Here is a 21,723-nt window from a genome sequence, read left to right on the forward strand (position 1 = left end):
CATGGTCACATACATTATTTACAAAATATACAAGTGGGTATATAAAAACTACTAATTCTTAAGTACTTACATGTTCAGAATCCATTACACAAAACCATGTTAACTTACTTTCAAGAACTAACCCATCCAAAATAATCATTTTTAACCATAGAGAATCTTTGCTGGTCTTTAACTCTTTGGGAGAATTTATTGCCTACCAGAAGTAATGTAGGAATGATTTACTGTTTATGATCGGACTCTGATTTTAGACCATTATAAAGACTGATCTGTTGACTTTGGTAACTCCTGAATGGAATGTCTCATGCCTCTTTTTTCTAGGTACCATCCCCAGTATCAGAACCTGAAGAGGAAAATGATCCTGATGGTCCCTGTGCTTTCAGGAGGCGAGCAGGATGCCAGTATTATGCTGTAAGAACTTCATTTTTTTGTAGTATATATATATGAACTGGAATTAATAGGTAGTTCTTGTCAAGGTAACTTAGTCTTGATTTACAAATGAGAAGTCCATCAGCATTTTTTATTTACTATCCCCTATATATACCAGTGAAAGATGCTGAAAAGTACTGAGTCCTTTCAGAAGATATTTAAAAAATACCAGAATCCTTTTACTTGGAAATTGATAATTTCAAATTCTAAATTTTAGAAATTTAGTTTTATTTTGAGCCTTAACTATAGCTTAATTTAGCAGTTAGGAAAATTACTGTCACTGCTAGAGTTAAATAAGCCCAGAATCTCTAATTGAAAATTTTTTTCAGATTTATTTATTTGAGAATTTGAGAGAGAGAGAGAACACACATGAGCAGAGGGGAGGGGCATAGAGAGAGAATCCTGAAGCACCCTCCTTGTTGAGCATGGGGCTTGATCTAAGGACCCTGAGATTATGACCTGAGCCAAAATCAAGAATTGGCTGCTTAAATGACTGAATCACCCAGGTGCCCCAAAATTTTGATAGTTGCTGCTTATTAAAATTTATTTTAGGCAAGTCCATCTTGTGCATATACCAAGTAAGGATCAAACATAAAAGAATCATTTTTAAACTTTCTTCATGGCAATATCTTATATAATAATTATATTCAAGCTTTTTGACATACTTAGAAATTGCTTTGTGCTATTAAGTCAAGTTTTGGTGCAGCATTATATCAGGAGAGACTCACTCCCAAATGCTCGGGTTTTCATAAAGGTATAACTAACTATAGCGTCACGAGGATAGCTTTCAGATATGACTTGCAGAGACCATTTTTCTTGTTGCATTATGGTAAACATCTACACTTCCATCATTTCAGGGTATGTGTGTGTGTGTCTGTTTAGTGTAGAAGAGGTAGGAAGTTATTTATGAGTTATGCTAATAAGAAAAAGAAAATTACTATGAAAAGGCAGAGTAATGTTAAGACCCAGAAAAATAAAGGAAGTGTTAGCTTAATCCATAAATGCTATAAAGTACAATTTTTGGCTAAAAAACAACAACAACAAAACAACAACAACAAAAAACTTCCTTCTGATTTATCTCAATAAGAAGCCTATACATTACTAACTATAGTGTCTTTGCTTTTCTACGTAAATGTTAAAAGTCATAATATTCTTTAAAGATAGATTTCTTCGAAAATATGTTATACCCTAAAATACTAAATTCAGTTTGAGTTATTTTGGTAAGTGAACTTTTGATTCGGTTTTATAAAATTTTATTTAGTTAATGTCATTTAAACTCCAATTTTACAGTTTTACATCTAAATTTCAACTGTTCTTCTAATGCTGTACTTTATTTTTATCATGATTTAACTTTTCTTCATTTCAGATTTACTCCCTGATTTTTAATTTTTTTTTTCTTTCTTTGCAGCCTCGTTTGGACCAAGCTAACCACTCATTTGAAAATTCAGAATTGGCAGATTTGGATAAGTTGAGATATAGGCATTGCCTTACAACGCTCACAGTCCCAAGAAGATGTATAGGATTTGCAAGGAGGCGAATTGGCAGAGGTGGAAGGTAAACTATTTCTTTTGGCCTGCTTTTTGTTTACAAGCTAGCAGGGAGGATGTAGAGAAAATGTTATTAAGTTCTTCCAGATAATATTTGGTTTTATATTGCTTTTCAGGGTTATAATGGACCGGATATCCACAGAACATGACCCAGTCCTAAAACAGATAGACCCTGAAATGCTGAATGGTTTTTCAAGCTCTTCCCAAACTATAGACTTTTCTTCTAATTTCACTCGGACCAATGCTTCCAATAAACATTGTGAAAATAGACTGTCCCTCTCTGAAATATTAAGCAATATCAGATCATGTCGACTACAGTGTTTCCAGCCAAGGCTACTAAATTTACAGGACAGTGATAGTGAAGAATGTACCTCAAGAAAATCAGGGCAGACTGTGAACAATAAAAGAGTTTCTGCAGCATCTGTAGCTTTATTGAACACCAGCAAGAATGGCATATCAGGTAAGCTGTCACTTTTTAAAAGTATATCCTGCTCTTCTGTTTTTCCTTAATTTTCATTATTCACTACATAAGTGCTCAGGGTAAATTTTAAGGTTTATGTTCATAATCCCACTGAAGAAAGGAATTATTTTTATCTTAACCTACTAGAGTTTTTTTCCAGCCTAAGAAACTAAATCCTGTTGTTAGGGTTCATATTTTAACCAGTGTCCTACTACCTATAAAACCCTTTTTTTTTTTTTAAGAGTTTATTGATTTATTTGAAAGAGAGAGAGAGAGCGCACGAGCCGGGGAGGAGAGGGAAAAGCGGACTCCCTGTTGAGCGAGGAGCCAGATGTGGGGTGATCCCAGGACCCTGAGATCCTGACCTGAGCCAAAGGCAGACACTTAACCAACTGAGCCACCCAGGCACTCCTGACTTCTGTTTTGAATGTGTGTGCCTGGTTTTGTGAGTGTGTTGGTGGAAAACATAGGCAGTTCTCTGTGGGCAGAATGGTTATAAGCTGCTGGCAGATCTTCATAGCCATAATGTGCACTTGGTAAAGAAAGTTTCCTTTTTTTGTGTATATGAACTTTGCTCAAATGTAGGTATTGTTCCTCAAAGTACCATTTAAAGCTCTCTCTCTGAAAAATTATTTTTTTTTAAGAAGCTCCCTATGATTAGTTGTAATTTTGTCTGGTAGCTTACCTCTGATTGAGATTGGAGAGCATTTTAAGAAACACTGTGCTCAAATTAATTTTTTATGACATGTACATTGTAAATGTATAGTATCTAGACAATCTAAAATGTAATTTTGATTTGTTTTCATCTGCGGATAGTCTTGTCTTTATCACATGTATACAAGTAGGTACAATTTTTAATATCCTTATAATAGATACATCAGTACATGGTATCCAGAGACCAAACTAGATGTGACTTCTCTTACACTGTTGATATCCTTTCTTTCTATAAAACGTATGTATTTCGAAGTTACTTTAACCTGGATGGTGCATTTTACTATGTGAAATTATGTAAAACCTCTTTAAAGTGGTTGCAAATCATTTTAGTTTGAAATTTAGTCTCAGTCATATTCAGTCTTTCTGTTATTGGACTGCTTATTTTTAAACTTGATCTGGCCACTTATCCATTTAAAGATTATATTAGAAAATTAGATTTGTTTGAATAATTAGAAGTTGATAATGTCATTCCTCCAAATTAATTGGTTAATTTTCTCCCAAATAAACTTAGGTAAAGAAAATGGTATCTCATTATATAAAGTTCATGAGTCTGTGAAGTTTTAATGAGCTTTTGAAGCTGAAATGGATAAATTCCTAATATGATTTGTGGTGGCAGTCTTCCTAGAAACCTAAAGGTAGTAGGAAGTTGATAAATATTAGTTTTTTGTTTTTTGTTTTTTTTTTTTAAGGCAACTCCATGACAGTGTTCAAATAAACGGAACTGGAATTCCTGTATCAAAAATTACTCAAAATAATTTTTGCCAAAAGGGGAATTTAAAAATATCTCAATATAGGCACTAATAATTAGATTTGATAGTAGATTTGAGTTTCTTCTCTAACAATGAATGCCATACCAAAAAAGTGATTTTGTGTTTCATCTCACCTTGAACATGGCCAGATATTTGCAGCTTTCTATTGTACATTCCCAATAAACTCCAGAAGGATTTGACTAAAAACTCTTTTCCAGAAAATATGTATAGATTTTGTATGTTACTGTATCATCTTTATTCTATTTGTATTGATCCAGAATATGGCTTACTATAATTTCAATAATCCCATAATATTAGCTCTAGAATTTTATGACACTATCATGATATATTAGCATAAAATAAGCATTTAAAGTATCTTCGGCATGGATGCACTTTTCAAATAACTTAAATAACAAATATATTAATTTCTGCCTTTCTCCTATCATTAAAATAATAGTCTTTTTGGTCTGTATATTTCCTGTCTTAATTTTTTGGTATTCTCAACATAGTACCATTTCCTTCTTTCCTTGACAGATTTCAAGACTTAAGCAACAACTTAGCTACATTAGAATCAGTGTCTTAAATAGAAATTTTCAAATATATATTCTATTGCCTAGAGTAAAGGATTATATTTGAAGTTTTCCTTCTCAGCTGTGACCCTTTAATCATTGAGGCCACAAGGTGTTTTTTTTTCCTAATATATTTGTTTCAAAATATTAGGCACAGGTATATAAATGCATAATGGAACAAGTCTTTTAACAGCATTTTTGTAAACATTTGAAGTACCCATTTGTACCAGTTCTATTCGTTACATAGTCCTCTCAGTTCTGGTTAGAAAATTTAGCTGGATTCCATTACAGTACAGTAAATACTGATAACAATTCCTTCATCGACTTAAAGAGAATGTAAGAGTTTTTTTTTTTTTTTTTTTTTTTTTTTTTTTTTTTTTTTGAGAATGTAAGAGTTTTTAGAAAGTTGTAGTTTTATATTTGGTGGACACAGACAAAAGAATCTTTTTTTATTTCTTTCAGTCTTTATGCCTTCATACTGCAATATGAAGGCAATACTGAAATACTGTTGCCTTATTCTTAGTGGACTTGGTCATGAGAGCATGTTTGTCTTTAAGAGTAACGAGACTGACACAGGACCCTATTTTTACCTTACAGGGTGTGTCACTGAGCTAGACAAATTATTAGTACTGAATTTTCTGTTTCACAGCTGGAATATCACAACAAATAGTTTAATCAGAAATAGAACTGTGATACTCTTGACAATAATGTTTAATCACAACTTTTTTAGTTCTTGAACTTGAGTGCTAGTGGCAAAGAATTTTCTTTTATGTTAATAACCCAGTTAATATTTTTCAAGTCATAATCCCTGTGTCCTAAATAGATCCTAATTGTTCTTTTTGATGTCATACTAAAGGACTTAAAACAAATTAGAATGTATGTCCTAGGTAGTAGAAGAACTAAAACCAAAGACTTCATTTTAAAGCAAAGACACATGTCTTATTAAGTATTATGTAAAATGAAGATCTGTTTTCTTAGCTGAAAAACTCTTCTCAAAGAATAGAACCAGGACAGAGAAAGAAAAGATAGATTGTGCTGAAAAATAGCAAGTGAATAACCAAGGAAAACTAATTTCACACATAATTACTTAGAATTATTATATGCAAAGCACTATGTTAAGTGTTTAATATTGCAGTTTTATAAGAATAATCCTTTAAGGAGCTTCCAGCACATGGCAAGCAAGTATTACATTTTTTAAATAAATAGATGATAAAGTTTTTAGTCATTTGAAACTGCAGTATTATTTATTCTTTTGAGATACTGTTCTTAAATCCAAAATTTAAGAAAATGTATATCTAAAACTAGCTTTGCTTGGGGCACCTGGCAGGCTCAGTTGGTAGAGCATGTGACTCTTGGTCTCCAGATCGTGAGTTCAAGTCTTGTGTTGGGTGTAAATTACTTTAAAGATGGATGGATGAATGAATGTAGCTTTGCTTGTTCAGACTTGAGGAGCTGGATTAATTTACTTTTATTTAACCTTGGTTTTGACTATGGTTGCAATTAACATTTTTTCCCCTCATTTGTCTTTGAATATTGAATAGATAGATACCAGCAGCATTTTTGACCAGCTGCAAATATTTTAACATACCAATTTGTAAGAATATCAACATTTTGAGCAATTTTCCAGAGAAATTCCTGATTTTTTAATTTTTTCGGGTTTTTTCCTGTTCTTTCCTAAATTGCCATAAAATATTTGCAAATATGAAAGTTTTTGAATAGGTGAAATTATATTTTCACAACTAGCTAAGATACAAGGATTTATTTTTGAGTTACGATTGCTTCCAGAAGTATGAGATATAAATTCAGATTTCAGGAGTTAAAAATTTTTAGTTTGCTGAAGGACTAATACTGAAATTCCAGTTACAACTCTTTAGGTTGAGTATCACAAATTTAAATGGGTCTTTTTTTTTTCCCGTCTTTCATACCATTTTATTTTCTCCCTTCAACCATAATAATACGATACCCAAATTCTGTCCTAATTGGAGGGTCGGTAAACACAGGCTTATCCGGCCCACTTACAGGCAAGGCAAATGCTGCTGCTTGAAATGGTCCCACCATAGAACCTCTGGTCATCCAACCCAAGTCGCCCCCTTGCCTGGCTTTATCTTCACTATACTGTGTGGCCACTTCATTGAATCTCATTCCAGACTTTAACTTTTCCATGGCTTCCATGATTTTCCCATGTTTTTCGCACAGAATGTGTCTAACCTTTATTGTATTACCACCACCTTTGGGACCCTGGGCCTTCTTGTCAGAACTGTCACTCCTGGAGGCGGCTCCCCCTTTCCCCCGTTTCCTGGAACCGCTCTTTCCCTTGGGCGGCATCTCCGAAAACTGCGACCAAACCCTCAATGGCTTCCTTCGCCGCTAAATGGGTCTTTTAAAGATTTTGTTTTTTTTTTTTAAGTAGCCTCTCAGCCCAACATGGGGCTCAAACCTATAACCTCAAGATCAAGAGTCACACACTCTACCAACTGAGCCAGCCAGGCACCCCTTATATGAGTCTTCATTTTCATACATTTGTTCCTCATTCTTCATCTCCTCACCCTTCACACCTGACCTCACCTCCCATCTTCACCCTTTGTGCCCCCACAGTTTTGTAGCCTATTCGTTAGTTTGCCTTTAACTGTGAGAGTTACATCATAGGGTGTGTATAGTCCTGGACGAATAATGTCACCTTTGAAGGATTGAAAGATTTGTCCTCATAGTAGCTCCAAAGGTTCATATGAACTTTCACCTGACTCCTCACTAAGACCTACAAGGTTTAAAATAAGTTGTCTTCCCTACTCCCAACAGCCCCAGATCTATCTTTTAAAACAAACCAAAAATGTGTATAGTCAGTATTGCTTCATAGAGCATATGTTAAGACTTTTATAACAAAGACCTACCCTGTAGATGAAGAAATGCTGGATAATAATATATGCATTTTGACTCTTAGATAATCTTTACCACCGTATTAGTTGTTCTTCAGTAAACTTTGAAAACTTGGTCTAGACTAGTGTTTAAAAAAATTCATAGCTTCCCAAGAATACATTGCATTAGCCCACTTAGAGAAACACTGCATTAAAAGATAATTTTTAAAAGGCACACACAAAATCATATGTTCATACCCTATTGTGAGATGGTCATCAAGAGGATCCAGAATGTGTTTCTATTAGATTTTTTTTTAAGTTCTATCAACAAAAGTTAGCAAATACTTGTAAAAGATTTCCCACATACTCATGAATACTACGTCTGTGGGCCTGAGTTTAAGAAGCAGTGATCTAGGGCTTTTAGAATCATTAAACCAGTATAAAATATAGTGGTGACACCTTGAGTATATTTTTGATGGACCACTGTCAGAATATGGTAGGGAAAGCTGATAAGGGGTTAGCCTAGCAGATTACCACACAGGAACCACATACCTGAAAGGTGAAAGATGAAATGAGGAAAGCGTAGGACTTTTGAAAACAGAATCAACATTTCAAGGATGGTGACAGGTATTCTAACAAAAAATACATGGATTCATTTGGCGAATAAGGCAACTGATATCTAAGATGGATACTGAGGGATGTCTGGGTGGCTCAGTGGTTGAGCATCTGCCTTTGGCCCAGGACGTGATCCTGGAGACTCAGGATCAAGTCCCACATCGGGCTCCCCACGTGGAGCCTGCTTCTCCCTCTGCCTGGGTCTCTGCCTCTCTCTCTCTCTCTCTCTCTCTCTCTCTCTGTTTCTCATAAATAAATAAAATCTTTAAAAAAAAAATAAGATGGATACTGAGCCAGATCAAAAAAATAGCCAGAGAGGTTAGAGGCTTTAGTGAAAAAACAACTGTTGGTTATATACACAAGATACCTAGAAATGCAAGTACATCACTAGTGTATAGAATGATATATTTGCACATATAAAGAGGAAAATTCTATAATATGTATTCCTATTAGTATGTATTAACCACAGAGATTTGGAAAACTTCTTACTCAGGTGAAAGGACACTTTCCATCTATCTAGATTAGTGAAATATTGGTACCTTTACAAAACAATCAGATTTGTGGTTACTTTTAAAGTGACAGCACTTGGAGGGGCATGGTAGGGTAGACTTACGACCAGCATAAATTTTAGTTTTAAGCTAGCAACCTTTGAGCAACTAGTAGAGCTTGTCTTGGCAAGAGAAGCAGATAAACAGATTTGTACATTCCCAACTCCCCTTTTTGCCACTACGGACCCTCCTATTCTCTATCTCATTTCGAAACAGATTTCCTCACAGTATAACTGCAACCTTTTCCTGCAGTGTTTTAATGTTTACCCCTTTGATGACTGCAAGTCAGTGTGCAAAATAAATTTCTTGTGAAACTATTTGAGTGATTATGAAAGGAAGAATAATCAGTAGAGAAGGTGCTTTCAGTCAAATTACCTACCAAGTTACCTACTTCCATCTACCATTAAGTCAGCCCTAAAAATGATAATTCAGTACTGTGTCTGTGCCATTAAGATCACACGTTTCTTAGCACTTTCCATTCACCCTAACAAAATGAAACAGGTCAGTTAGAAAGGATATTTTATGTGTTCAAATTCTGTGTCATAATTACTAATTGCTCTTTTTGTCTAAAGAATTGAAGTAATACTGAACAGTGCTCTAGAAAATACTGAATGAGGAACATCAGCTTGTTTTTCAAGCACAAAACATTATAGCAAAGAAAACTAGGTGTCAAGAAAGAATATAACATGCTAAGCTTGAGATGAGGGGAAGAGGAAAAAAATGTCATTTTTCAAAGCATATTATAGAATTAAGCTGAGTTTATATTACCAGTGATTCTCAACCGGTAATGGGATCAGGGATGAAATTTTTGGTATCAAAGTCAGCCTAGGTTAAAAAATTTAGGAAACCCCATTAATTTGAATAATTTGAATTGAGTCTTGGTTGAAATTTTAATGAGTTTTCTATGGGGAAAGGATGGGGTTTCTGAGCAAATTATGGTCTCAACAAGACAAGGCAGTAAGTAGACATACCACCCCCCCTCCCCAAGACAGGCAATTTTATCAGCATTCCTTTTTAATATATATGTAAATGGTCATCGTTCATAAAAAGCAATTAGAACACCTGTAGTAGGCAATACTTTGTCATGGACTACCAACCATTTTTTTAAATTAAAAAATGCTTTTTGTTCTTTCTACTAATTTAGATACATACTTACTCTGAATTCGATTTCATGATTTTCTGAATTAAAATATTTTAGAGATGATTCTCACTGTTCTCATTTCTCTCTCAATTTTGAAATAGCCATTAAAATTATAATTAATTTAGTTTATTCCTCAATCACCATAACCTGCCACCTCTTCACTACAACAAAAACTTAGCTCTAGACAAACATAATCTTGGATTTGAGGGAGTACACCATACTAACACCAGATTCCAAGTCTATTTCATCTGAATTGGCACACTCTTTATACACCTAAGACTTAAACAGATTTATTTGGGTTTAACTTAAGAGTTTTCCTTCCTGCTTTTTATCTAATAAACTATTTTTCATCTCTTTCCCAAGGTTTTCAAACAGCTGGAAATTCATGAATACTTCACATTTTCATTTGATTTTGAAGATTGTAAATTTAGAATTAAAAATATTTTTTCATTTAAAAATAGAACACTTGCAATGAATTTAATATGTGCAAACAAAGAAAAACATTTGATTTTGTTGGTAATTCAGTAAGATAACTAATGTGTACTTCAAAAATACAGGTAATATTAAAATTTTAGAGTGAGCGTTATCATAACACCAGGTCTTTTAATCTTCTAAAAATTAAAATTGCTATCTAGGAACTGTTTTGGTTTTTTTTTTTTTTTTTTTCCCCATAGTCCAATACAAATTTTAATGTTGCAGAACAGAAATGAAGGCATATCAAATGCTTTGTCCATCTCTGGGGCCTAACTCCCTTTTCATAGAAAATAGACTGTATTCAAAACTTATTATATATCTAATTTACTATCATCTTTTTTTAACTTCTCATTTTAATTATACTAAATGGAAAACTTGGGGGTGGGGGTAGTTAAGTAACCTAGGTTTAGGGTGTAGTCTATAGTCTTCTAGCTAAACCCCTTTAGGTTCTGTTGATTTGATTGCTCAATTACACTTAAAAGTTGACTCATATTAGTTGGTATTTCTTTTACGTATCTTTCCTTTCCAACTACACCATAGAATTTTATAGCAGGGGCCCTCTTAGTTTATTTTGCCCTGTATTCACTTAACTCTTAAATGTAGCACTCTGCATCATGGTAGATAGTAAATATTTGGTGATTGAAAGAATAGTTGGGGAGAGCAAAGAAAGCAATGAAGAAAAGTAGAGCAAAATTATTCTAGTAATAGATGTATTCTGATGTGACTTAATATTTCTTGATTTTGATAATGTACTAACTTCTATGGAAATAGCTTTTGTCCTCAAGCTCAGTTTATCAATAATGTACTTGAAAACTAGTGAATGAAAGTAAAGAAAAATGTTTTCTATTATAACTTTTTCTTAGCTAACTTGTAAACAGAAGTTTTAGATGTCTTACTTTTACTTGAAATCTACTAACTTTTAACACAGTTGATCACAGCATAATTGCTTACATTGGAGGATACATTCTACCTTTAATTTTCTGAACGATTCTCTGGTTTCTAGCCCATATTTGTATAGATAAGACTTATTTTAGTATCAATCTATTGGCTTGAAACTATAGTTAATGGTTAAACTAGATGAACATCTTTGTTCTCTACTCTGATTTGTAATCAGAGAAAATGTCCTGAATGGAAACCAGCAGTAAGAATCATTTAGTCTTCTGGATGGTCCTGCTTTGTTACTAAAGCTATCACTTAGTCATTATTATTATTTCAGTTAATAAATCAAAATTATTTTATTGTTACCACAATATAGTGAATTAAAAGTGATCTCAAAGACATTAAATCTGAATAAATGATTTAGAATCCTTTTGTTAGAACTACGTTATACAGTAAACACTACATATAGAAACTTTTTTAGCATGTGACATTAGAAGATTATGGATATTAGCATAAACCACTTTTGCTTTTTGTTGGGTTCTTTGCTGATGTCGATTTGCGATTGCTTTTCATCTTAATTAGGCAATCGTGTGATACTGTATCATACTTTGTGTTGTTATAAGTATTTTAAAACACATACTTATTTCTGAAATGAATGTCCTTTACCAGTAACAGGGGGTATCACAGAAGAGCAGTTTCAGACACATCAACAGCAGTTAGTTCAAATGCAGAGGCAGCAACTTGCTCAGCTTCAGCAGAAACAGCAATCTCAGCATTCCTCGCAACAGACACATCCAAAAGCACAGGTAAACTTGTCTTTTAGTTGTGGTTATGTTTCTTCCCCCCCCCCCCCTTTCATAAGTACATCGTTTTCATTCAATTTTAGTCAAGTCATGGAGGATAACCTTCAAAAACTAGTTTATATTTAACGAAGGGAGTACTAGAGTCAAATATGGTATTTGTAATGTAGGAAAGAGACTACATTGTTTTAAAGGGTTATTAGAAATTTGTGGAAGAAATTACATACTCTTAGGACTATCATCCCCACTTATACAGTCCTCAAAACTTTTTTTCCCCCAAGAATATAACTTTCCTAACCCCTTCCTAAACTATGTGTTTAAGTGCCATTTGGATATGCCCCATGGGCCAAGAGGTAATTCTCTTGAATTGTATAGTGAATCTGAACAACATAGCCCTTTTCTTCTTTGAATCACATTCCCCTGAAGAAAACAATGGCCACCAGGTGAAGTTTTCCACTGGCATGATTAAATGAATACACAAAGAATAAAAATATAAAAGTGTAATTGCCAGAAGAAGGTAGCACTGCAAACACCTTGATATGAGCACTGTAAGACTTATTTTGAACTTGTGGCCTCCCGAACTGTATGAGAATAAGTTTCTGTTGTTTAAGCCACTAAAAATTAAACTGTAATTGAAAAGTAGGTTTCAAATTTGAGCCATCTGAAAGAAAGACATCTAGTGTTTAGGTCTTAGGTTTGTTGCTTCATAATTCCAAAAGTAATGCTGAAGGAATAACTGAGACGCGTTCAGTCTTCTTTGTATTCTATGAGCTCTCAGGCCAGCATCTGCTGATGGTGGTAGTTTTAGTTCTTTCTCAGGGGATCACTAAATACCCTGACCTTGGAAATCCTGAATCCCAAAACATGAAAATCTGACACCAGGACCTCTCAGCACTCTTCTAGCGTCCAGGTAGATTTGGGAATGGCCCACATTCTAGAGCTATTGGCTGTTAGGAATAGCTGATCAGCTTCCTACGGAATCAAGAGGAATGGCCATTAAACTTGCCTTTGTTTGCTTTTTCTGAATCTCTTGAGTAGCCAACTGCGAGGTAGGCCAGACATATTTTTTAATTGTGACAAAAGTGATGGTCAGTTAGTCCTTTTGATTTCATTTGTCCATGGTATCTAGATTGTCAAGTATTCTTAAAGGCATTCATTAACACATACTAGGAAAATTAGTAGACTATTATACATTTGAGGTTTTTAATTCCCTAGATCTTTCTCTGAAATAGTTGTTTCCCATTTTTAGTCCTTTCCTTGCTTCATATGCCAGAAATAGTCTGTGGAGTCCTAGATCTCTTAAACACCTGTAACTCTTCAAGACGAAAAAGGCAACTGCCTTTTGGTTTGCCCATTTCTTAATATTCATGTTCATGAAATCACATCAGAAAAATCAAGAGTTTAATTTCGTTCATCTTCTAGGGCTCAAGCACCTCTGACTGTATGTCTAAAACACTTGACTCAGCCAGCGCCCACTTTGCTGCATCCGCAGTGGTCAGTGCACCTGTTCCAAGTCGCGGTGAGGTAGCCAAGGAACAGAACACTGGCCACAACAACATAAACGGTGTTGTCCAGCCTTCAGGTAAGCTTGTGGTTTCGTGTGGTGCTTAATAGCTCAAAGCTGGAACTCACCGATTTGAGATAGGACTTTTGTTATTTAAATGCAAGGAGAAAACACTGTACAAGAAGTCAGGATTCTTCAGAATTCCGTGGGGAAGTGTGGTGGAATGGCTGAATGTTTTTCTAGAATTCACGTAAAACCTACTCCCGGTTTCCTCGTGCACCCTCTAGATAACCTTCCTCTGTAGCTCTTCCACCTTGCCTAGCTTTATCCACGTACTACTGTGAGTTGCCTCACATCTTAGGAAACATGTTTATCTAATCACCAACCAAAAAAGGATAATCCAGGCTCCTCTCTCAATAAGTTTAAAATCAGATTTATTGTCCCACTAGCACATATTCAATGGGCTGCCTTCCTGATTCCTCTTGAAATCCAGTATTCCTCTGCAACCTTACCTGCTTCTTACTACCCCGAGTCCTCAAAGACCTGCTGTTCCTATCAGCTTTCAACTACTACTCACACCTTTGGCTTTTCCACTTGCTTTTAGTGAAGCCCATGATCCTGATTGCCCCCCTTAGTGATTTCTTCTTGCCTGTGTGAATTCTGGTAGAATCCAACCATCATTTCCACGTGCTTTCAACCTCCTGTGTCCTATTTCCTACTTTCCAAATCGGGATGCAGCAGAATACTTTGTAAAGCCTTTTTATTTTTATGCAGGCCACTAGAAAGATCTGTCCTTGGGTTGTACTGGGTTAGGGATGTGATCAGGAGCTCTCTTTGGAGAGGCCATTGTGTGGAAATTAACTTGGGATTTAGTTAGAATACTAGTGTTTGCACTTATTTTTATTAAACTCTTGATTTTTTGAGAGTTTACTTAATGTCTCGTGATATGAATTGAATGATTTTCTCTTTCAGGAACCTCTAAAACGTTATACTCCACCAATATGGCTTTATCATCCAGCCCAGGGATTTCCGCTGTACAACTTGTAAGGACAGTTGGCCACACCACTACAAACCACTTAATCCCAGCATTGTGCACAAGCAGTCCTCAAACACTTCCCATGAACAATTCCTGCCTGACAAATGCAGTGCACCTCAATAACGTCAGTGTTGTTTCTCCAGTCAATGTGCATATCAATACACGGACTTCAGCACCATCGCCAACAGCCTTAAAACTTGCCACAGTTGCTGCCAGTATGGACAGAGTGCCAAAGGTTACTCCCAGCAGTGCCATCAGCAGCATAGCAAGGTGGGTGCATGTGTGTGTTTCCAGTAGCATTCCACCCCTCCCTGCTGGCTATCTTGTGGGAGGAAAAAGGCGCTTTTTTTTTTTTTTTTACTGCCCAAGCAATAAGATATCTGTTGATTTTCTTGCTTTTTAACAGATACTGAGATCTGCTTAGTGTGGAGCTGTGTGACTAAGATTATTTTGTTTGAAGTGTCACTAGTGGGCTGTTTATATGCCAGCCAGAAGTACTAAAAAAACAAGGGGGAAACATCAAATTGGGAACCATCAGACCTCCAAAAATACATCATATTTTAGAAGCTTCAGTCCTATGTTACTTTTTTGTAGCATAGATAGTTGGGAAGGCTAGAGGAGTTGTTATTAATTCCCTTGTCAGAGCCTTAATTTTCTTTATTTTTAAAAGATTTTATTTATTTATTCATGAGAGAGAGAGAGAGAGAGAGAGAGGCAGAGACATAGAGGGAGAAGCAGGCTCCATGCGGGGAGCCTGATGAGGGACTTGATCCCGGATCCCAGGATCACACCCTGAGCCAAAAGCAGACACTCAACCACTGAGTCACCCAGGCGTCCCAGAGCCTCAATTTTCAAATCAAAATTTGCATTCTCTTCAACATTGTACACAAAGGGAAAGTAAATTATTCTATGTATATATTAAAATTAAGAATATTCTGGGTTTAGCTAAATCTGTGGTATTTCAGGATATGTTTTTATATTTCTTTCTGTGATACTAATTCATGAGAACAGTGAATCAGAAAACAATTGAAGTGCATGAACTAATAACTACATGACCTTAAGCCTATAAAGTTAAACTGCGGGATCCCTGGGTGGCCCAGCGGTTTAGCGCCTGCCTATGGCCCGGGCGCGATCCTGGAGACCCGGGATCGAGTCCCACGTCGGGCTCCCAGTGCATGGAGCCTGCTTCTCCCTCTGCCTGTGTCTCTGCCTCTCTCTCTCTCTCTCTGTGTGACTATCATAAATAAATAAAAAATTAAAAAAAAATAAAATAAAGTTAAACTGCAGTGGAAAGTAACTAATACTGTACTTTTAATGATTATTCTTTTTGAGTATTACATATTTCATCTATTGTAAAAAAACTTGGATGGGTTCTGTTACATATTTCATGAGAAGTTTGTCTTCGGCTTCTACTGAAATATTATGTTAAATTACTGTCTTTCCTAAGTAAACAGTTATAATCAAGGAATTAGGATTTCTTAGCTGAAGAAAATTTGTCCTCATTCCTGTATAGAAATTATAAAAATGGGAAATGTTCTTGTGAAGTACGTATTTAGCTGTAGTTACATAAAAACATGTCTGTAAATACTGATAATATTCTAGAGAGTATTAATGTTGATTTTACTCCTTGCTTCATTTTAGAGAGAACCATGAACCAGAAAGATTGGGCTTAAATGGAATAGCAGAGACAACAGTAGCTATGGAAGTGACATAACCTAAAACATGTGGCTTTTGACCTGTGCTGATGGTGTACAGTCATTCATATTCCAGCTGAATGCAAAAGGCGACACTCTGTGGATCACAGAGCGTAACAATGGACCTAAATGGACTACAGTATATCGGATGTTAAATCGATATATGATGTATATTTTGTAAAATTGGGAAAATCACTACCTTGTAAAATAGTTTATTTGTATCATCAATATTATTTCTGTTACTTGAATAGTAGATATTCATCATCATGCTTTTGCACTTGAATTTGCAACTGAATGGATTTTAAAAAATAATTCTTTAATGGGATCATGAGCATGAAATGGGATCCTGCATCACTTGTTTTAACTATTTATTTTGCCATGTTTACATTTTGTATCTTGTAAAAATAAATCCAACTTTGTGTCTAAAAAGTTAAAGATTCATAGCTAGGAAATGAAATTCTTGTAATTTTTTTCTAAAGGAACTGTAAAGTTTTCACTTGGTTCATTTTGTTTCACAATTTGACTAGATGGACTTTTTGGTAAATACTAGTGGCATTTCACTGTCAAATATGAAGTTCAAGGCAAAATAGTATTTTCTATTACTGTGCAGGGGAAAGGGATGGATCGATACATGCAAATTTAATGTAGTAACTCACTTTTCCATATATTTTGAATGTATATTTCTATTTATAATACCAGTTTATAAAAAATAATTACACAGGAAAAAACGGACTAGGAAAAATTATGCATCTAGCACATTTAAACTGTGCAGATAAGAAAATTTTTCAAGGATTACATTTTATCTGAAGACTGCATATTTTAACTGGCTTTAAAACTGTAACACACCACATAAAGGATATTTTACCAGGTATGTATTGCATCATATCATTGCAATAATTATTGGAAGTCTACATATCGAGCCATCCCAGGTGTTGGGAGGGGGGAGGGTTGTGGCAAGATTGTCTTTTCAATTTTGGAGAGTTTTCCTGTGGCTACAAGGCAAGTAACGGGTTGGAAAAAGTCTGACTGTAAGCGTTGGACACCTTCATAGTGTAGTGTTTTAGTGACTTTTTTTATACGGTTCTTGTAAATTAGATACGTGTAGTGGTGTTTCAGAATGTTTGTTTATGCACTAGTTCAGACAACTTTCCCTGTTACTTGTTCTTGATAAGTGAAAACTGCAGGGAAATAAAAATACATATCAAAACATGGACATGCTGCATATGTGTTTATTTCACAATGTGCACACAGTGTAAGTGAAAATGTAAGGGAGATGATAGCACTTAACAGCACTTTTCATTTTCACAGTGCTTTCCAAGCATTAATGAAAAGAATTATAAGAAGCTCATCTGTGGGCACTATTGGGTTTCAGATAATCCAATATAAACTACCTTTGATATGAAAAGTTCTTAAAATATTTTACGGAATGTAAGTAATTTGCAGTATAACATTCATTGAAATCTCATAAATGAGCCTCATTTTATAAATAAAAGTTTAGAGTAGAATTATATTGCAAGGGGGTTTTGTCAAGTAAGTCCTGGGAAATGTAAATATTTTTAATGAATATGATTAAAACCATTTCAAACTTACATAATTTTATACTTTACATTTTTTATATCTGCAGTCCTGAAAGTTGTAAATTGATATGTCAGTTGAATTAATGGGCCAAGATTTCTGCTGAGAGTGGTTTTTATTCAGGTCCTAAATGTGTAAAGCAATTTATGGTCAAAACCACAGAAAAAAATAAATTTAATTTCTTCATTGGTTGTGACCTGATAGGATCCATGCTCGTTTCTGCCATACTACCTCTGGAGTTACTCATTGCTGATGATATAAAGGAAATAATTTTGATTTGATTTGTATTATGACTGTGTTCATTCTGCTTATAGTTGGATGTATCTCCTTGCTATTAAGAACTTAACAACTTTAGTGCCAATTTTGGAGAAAGCTTTTTTTTCCATTTTACTAGTAAAGCATGAAGTGAATTTGCCTTATGTGATATACATGTTATAAATAACTGAAGTAAAACAGAACAACTATCCATTTGTACAGTTTCTGGAGATGTGGCAAATCCAGAACTTCTCAAAGACTGGTGACCAATTTATTTGTTCCTTTTGAAGTAAAATAGAAAAATAAGCCTTTCTTATTTTGGTGGTTGTAACTGTTTCACAGATGGCATTTCAGTTATTTGCACACACATTTTTCCAGTGCTTTTCAAAAACTTTTAAGTTTAAGATACTTACTTTCACCTTATTAAAGAGCCGTTTGTCTTCACACTGGCCCTCCACGGGGCACTACCACCGTATCTCGGTGTTCTGAAGAAACTGATGTTGGTACTTGTAGTTCAGTAACCCTCCAGAGTCCTTTGGAGAATGTGGGTTCTTCTGTTTTTGGTGGGATGAATAGGAAGCCGGCTGGTTGGTTTTGTTTTTTGTTTTTAAACAAAATAACTCTCATGTCCTGGGGTGTCTTGTTATTTGATATAGATAGAAATACTGATACAACCTGTATTTTCCTGCCTTCCTAAAGAGAGCACCCTTCCCTTCCTAGTAATTCAGGATCATCGCGACCACTGATTAATGTGGCTCTAAGCATATTTGAGGATGTTTTGCACTTCTTTCTTTTGCAAAAGACCAAAGGAAAAATAAAAATGTCTGGAGGGCACATCACACACTTCTATCCCTCCACACACACACTTTCTGTCTTTTATTTATTTTATTTTTTTATACACTTTCTGTCTTTTTTAAAAATAGGGGAAAAAAATAGGGAATACAGTATTTGCACCTGTGCATAGTGTTTATTAGGAAGGTTTTTTGTGGGAAGGAGAGCAGTAAAGGAAGACTTAACATTATAGAAACTGGGCAGCCCTCGTGGTGCAGCGGTTTAGCACCGCCTGCAGCCTGGGGTGTGATCCTGTAGACACGGGATCGAGTCCCACGTCGGGCTCCCTGCATGGAGCCTGCTTCTCCCTCTGCCTGTGTCTCTGCCCCCCTCTCTCTGTGTCTATGAATAAATAAATAAAATCTTTAAAAAAAAAAACATTATAGAAACTTCTCCCTAGGATATACTGCCATATTCAAATATAATGCTATATTTTGTGCAGAATTTTTTTGATCAGTAATACGCTGTTGACAGAAATGTCATTCCTTAGCTAACTTGGCAAACTATTAAATTTCAAAAGGTTAAGTGTATTTCAAGTATTTCACTATTATATCCTGTAAGATGAGGGTTTTTTCATTATTAATTGGAATATACACGTCTAATATCATGGAGCATGTAGTTTTCTCTTAGTGACTTTTTCATTTTATCCTAACAGTTATGTAAGTACCGGTATTATTCCCATTTTACCGATCAGGAAAGTGAAGCTTGGAGAAATTAAATTATTTGCCCTAAGCCAGCAAGTTACTGAGCCAGGAATTAAACTTAGGTAGTCACCACCACACTTCTAACCACTGCCTCCCATCTGTTTTGTTTTTGTTAAAGATTTATTTATTTATTTATTTATTTATTTATTTATTTATTTATTTATTTATTTATGAAGGGAGCCCAAGCAGGGGGAGCAGGAGAGGGAGAAGCAGACTCCCCACTGAGCAGGAACCGCCCTCCCCAGTCGGGGGCTCGATTCCAGGACCCTGGGACCACGACCCGAGCCAAAGGCAGAAAAGCAGACGCTCCACTGACTCAGCCCCCCAGGTGTCTCTGCCTGCCATCTTTAAAGGGGAAAAAGTGCTCTTCAAAGAAGTACTTAGTAGACTTCTCAGTCCACTTGTTGGCAGCATCTTAGTAAGTGGAGTCTCAAACTTACTTAGAAAACAACTTCCTCCACTCTTGCCCCACCAGGCAATTAATGTTTTAGTTTTTGCTTCCAAGACTGCATTAGATCCAACTTTGGCTTCCAGCCGTCTGCCAAGCAAGCCCAATCCGATCCGATCCTCCTCCTCTGTCAGCCGGACCTAGCCAGTCAGTGCTCACAGCTTGCAGTCCACACAGGGCCTTGGCAACTGGAGTGGGGCCAGGACTTGGCTGAGCTTTAGCCCCTCCTGGACCTTGGTTTCCCTATCTGTAGAACGAGCAAGTTCCTAAAACTAGGAAGGAGGCCACTGGCAAACTTGGTGAAGGATTAAGGGTGGCCCACGTGCCAGTGGTTTCTCACCAAGGAACTAAATGATGTGGGAGCTAAAGCAGAGCCTACAGTTAGCCCAGAGCTGCTGCTTTTTTTTTTAAGGTTGAGTTTCTTTTTCTTTTTTTTTTTTTTTTTTAAGATTTTATTTATTTATTCATGAGAGACACAGAGAGAGAGAGAGGCAGAGACACAGGCAGAGGAGAAGCAGGCTCCATGCAGGGAGCCCGATGTGGGACTCGATCCCGGGACTCCAGGGTCATGCCCTGGGCTGAAGGCAGCACTAAACCGCTGAGCCACCCAGGCTGCCCTGCTTTTTTTTTTTTTTTTTTTTTTGGAAGTCATGAATGTCCTCAAAGCTGACTAGAGGTGTCCATGAGGAAGCAAGATGAAATGCAGTACAGTAGGGAACCGGAATTTGGGGAGTGTGGTTTTAATCCCTTCTCTACCATTTAACTGGCACATGATTTTGATTTCTTGCTATCTCAACTTGGATCATAGGGCAAATGGGTAGAACTGGGTAATTTGTAACATCTCCACCAGCTCTGATACCACGGGAACCAAATCTCCCATTTCCCCAGGTGGTTCCCTTCCCAGAATAATCCCCTTCCCTGTTGTCACTATCCATTAAGTTACCAACACCCTTCAGAGGAATCCGTAACAAATCAGACCTTACGTACTTCACTGCCATGCCTTTGCCTATTACCCGGATGGGAACTGCTTATTTCAAACATGGACTTTAGGCTTTTTAGCTGTGGTTTACTGCAGAGCTTGAAATTTTAGCACCAAGAGGAAGGTGGTAGCACCAAGCTACGTATTTCTCCAGCAGTGACCTACCTGTAGGCCTGGGCTATCTAAATAGGTTTTCTTTGTCCCACTGAGAGTTCAGTGTGTACTTAAGTACTTGTGTACTTGAGACCTCCTGTTATTCTCCCAAAAGCTCCCTTGTAATGTCATCATATATTCGGACCAAACCCCTACGTCACCGGCTAATGATGAGAATAATCCTGCAAGTTCAAGATGACTAAGTGTCTGGGAGCACCGGCCCTCCCTCCAGTGAACCTTGCCCTCGGGAAGGTTCTAGAGCTCCCTTTCTTGCTGGAACAAGAGGTTGGCTCCCATCCCAACACTACTCCACCTTCGACATACAAAGCGTCGATCTGATCAGCAGCGTATCCGACAGCAGCCGCGTTTTCCTTTTGCCCCTGTTGAAAGCCTTTACCCGTTGGTGCGGAGAGAACACTGTTCTCGGGGCCCCTGGAGGTCGCGGACACACGGCTCTGTCGCGTGCCCTCAGGGCCAGCAGAAGCTTCTGGGCAGCGGCCACGTGAGCCCCAGTTAGGGGTAACCGAGGTGCAGGCGTGCGTCCCCGCCGTCTAGTGCTGAGGGACGGGTTGTGACGGCGCATCTGATCCACGCGGGTCGGGGGTCCAGCACCGGGCTGAGGCCGAGGCCGCTCTGTTCCCACCTGCAAGCTCAGGAAGGGAAGGGCCCACTTCTAAGCCCCCCCCGGTTGGAGACGGCTTAGCTCCAGGCTGTGGGATTCACAGTGACTCGATTCAGAGGTAGCCGGGGAGGCGGTTCCTGCCCCGCCA

The 21,723-nt window shown here is 36.7% G+C and overlaps 1 protein-coding gene and 1 pseudogene across 8 annotated transcripts in view; one reads left to right on the forward strand and one right to left on the reverse strand.

The window, feature by feature from the left end:
* Positions 1–17,219, forward strand: part of EPC2 (enhancer of polycomb homolog 2) — a 127,489-nt gene extending 110,270 nt beyond the window's left edge. For 5 of the 8 annotated variants that reach the window (XM_072789136.1, XM_072789134.1, XM_072789138.1 and 2 more), the window contains 7 exons: positions 319–408; positions 1,835–1,980; positions 2,090–2,433; positions 11,644–11,780; positions 13,197–13,356; positions 14,251–14,584; positions 15,956–17,219. In XM_072789136.1, coding sequence (XP_072645237.1) covers positions 319–408; positions 1,835–1,980; positions 2,090–2,433; positions 11,644–11,780; positions 13,197–13,356; positions 14,251–14,584; positions 15,956–16,028 — 1,284 coding nt within the window. In that variant the 3' untranslated portion in view covers positions 16,029–17,219. Of the gene's footprint in view, positions 1–318; positions 409–1,834; positions 1,981–2,089; positions 2,434–9,984; positions 10,179–11,643; positions 11,781–13,196; positions 13,357–14,250; positions 14,585–15,955 lie in introns of those variants that run through there. The other 3 variants (XM_072789132.1, XR_012013334.1, XR_012013335.1) reach the window with 3 other exon arrangements.
* LOC140611979 (peptidyl-prolyl cis-trans isomerase NIMA-interacting 4 pseudogene) lies at positions 6,367–8,203 on the reverse strand (annotated as a pseudogene).
* Positions 17,220–21,723: the final 4,504 nt, after the last annotated feature.

The sequence above is a fragment of the Canis lupus genome, chromosome 20 (genome assembly GCF_048164855.1).
Source record: "Canis lupus baileyi chromosome 20, mCanLup2.hap1, whole genome shotgun sequence".
Taxonomy (NCBI): Eukaryota; Metazoa; Chordata; class Mammalia; order Carnivora; family Canidae; genus Canis; species Canis lupus.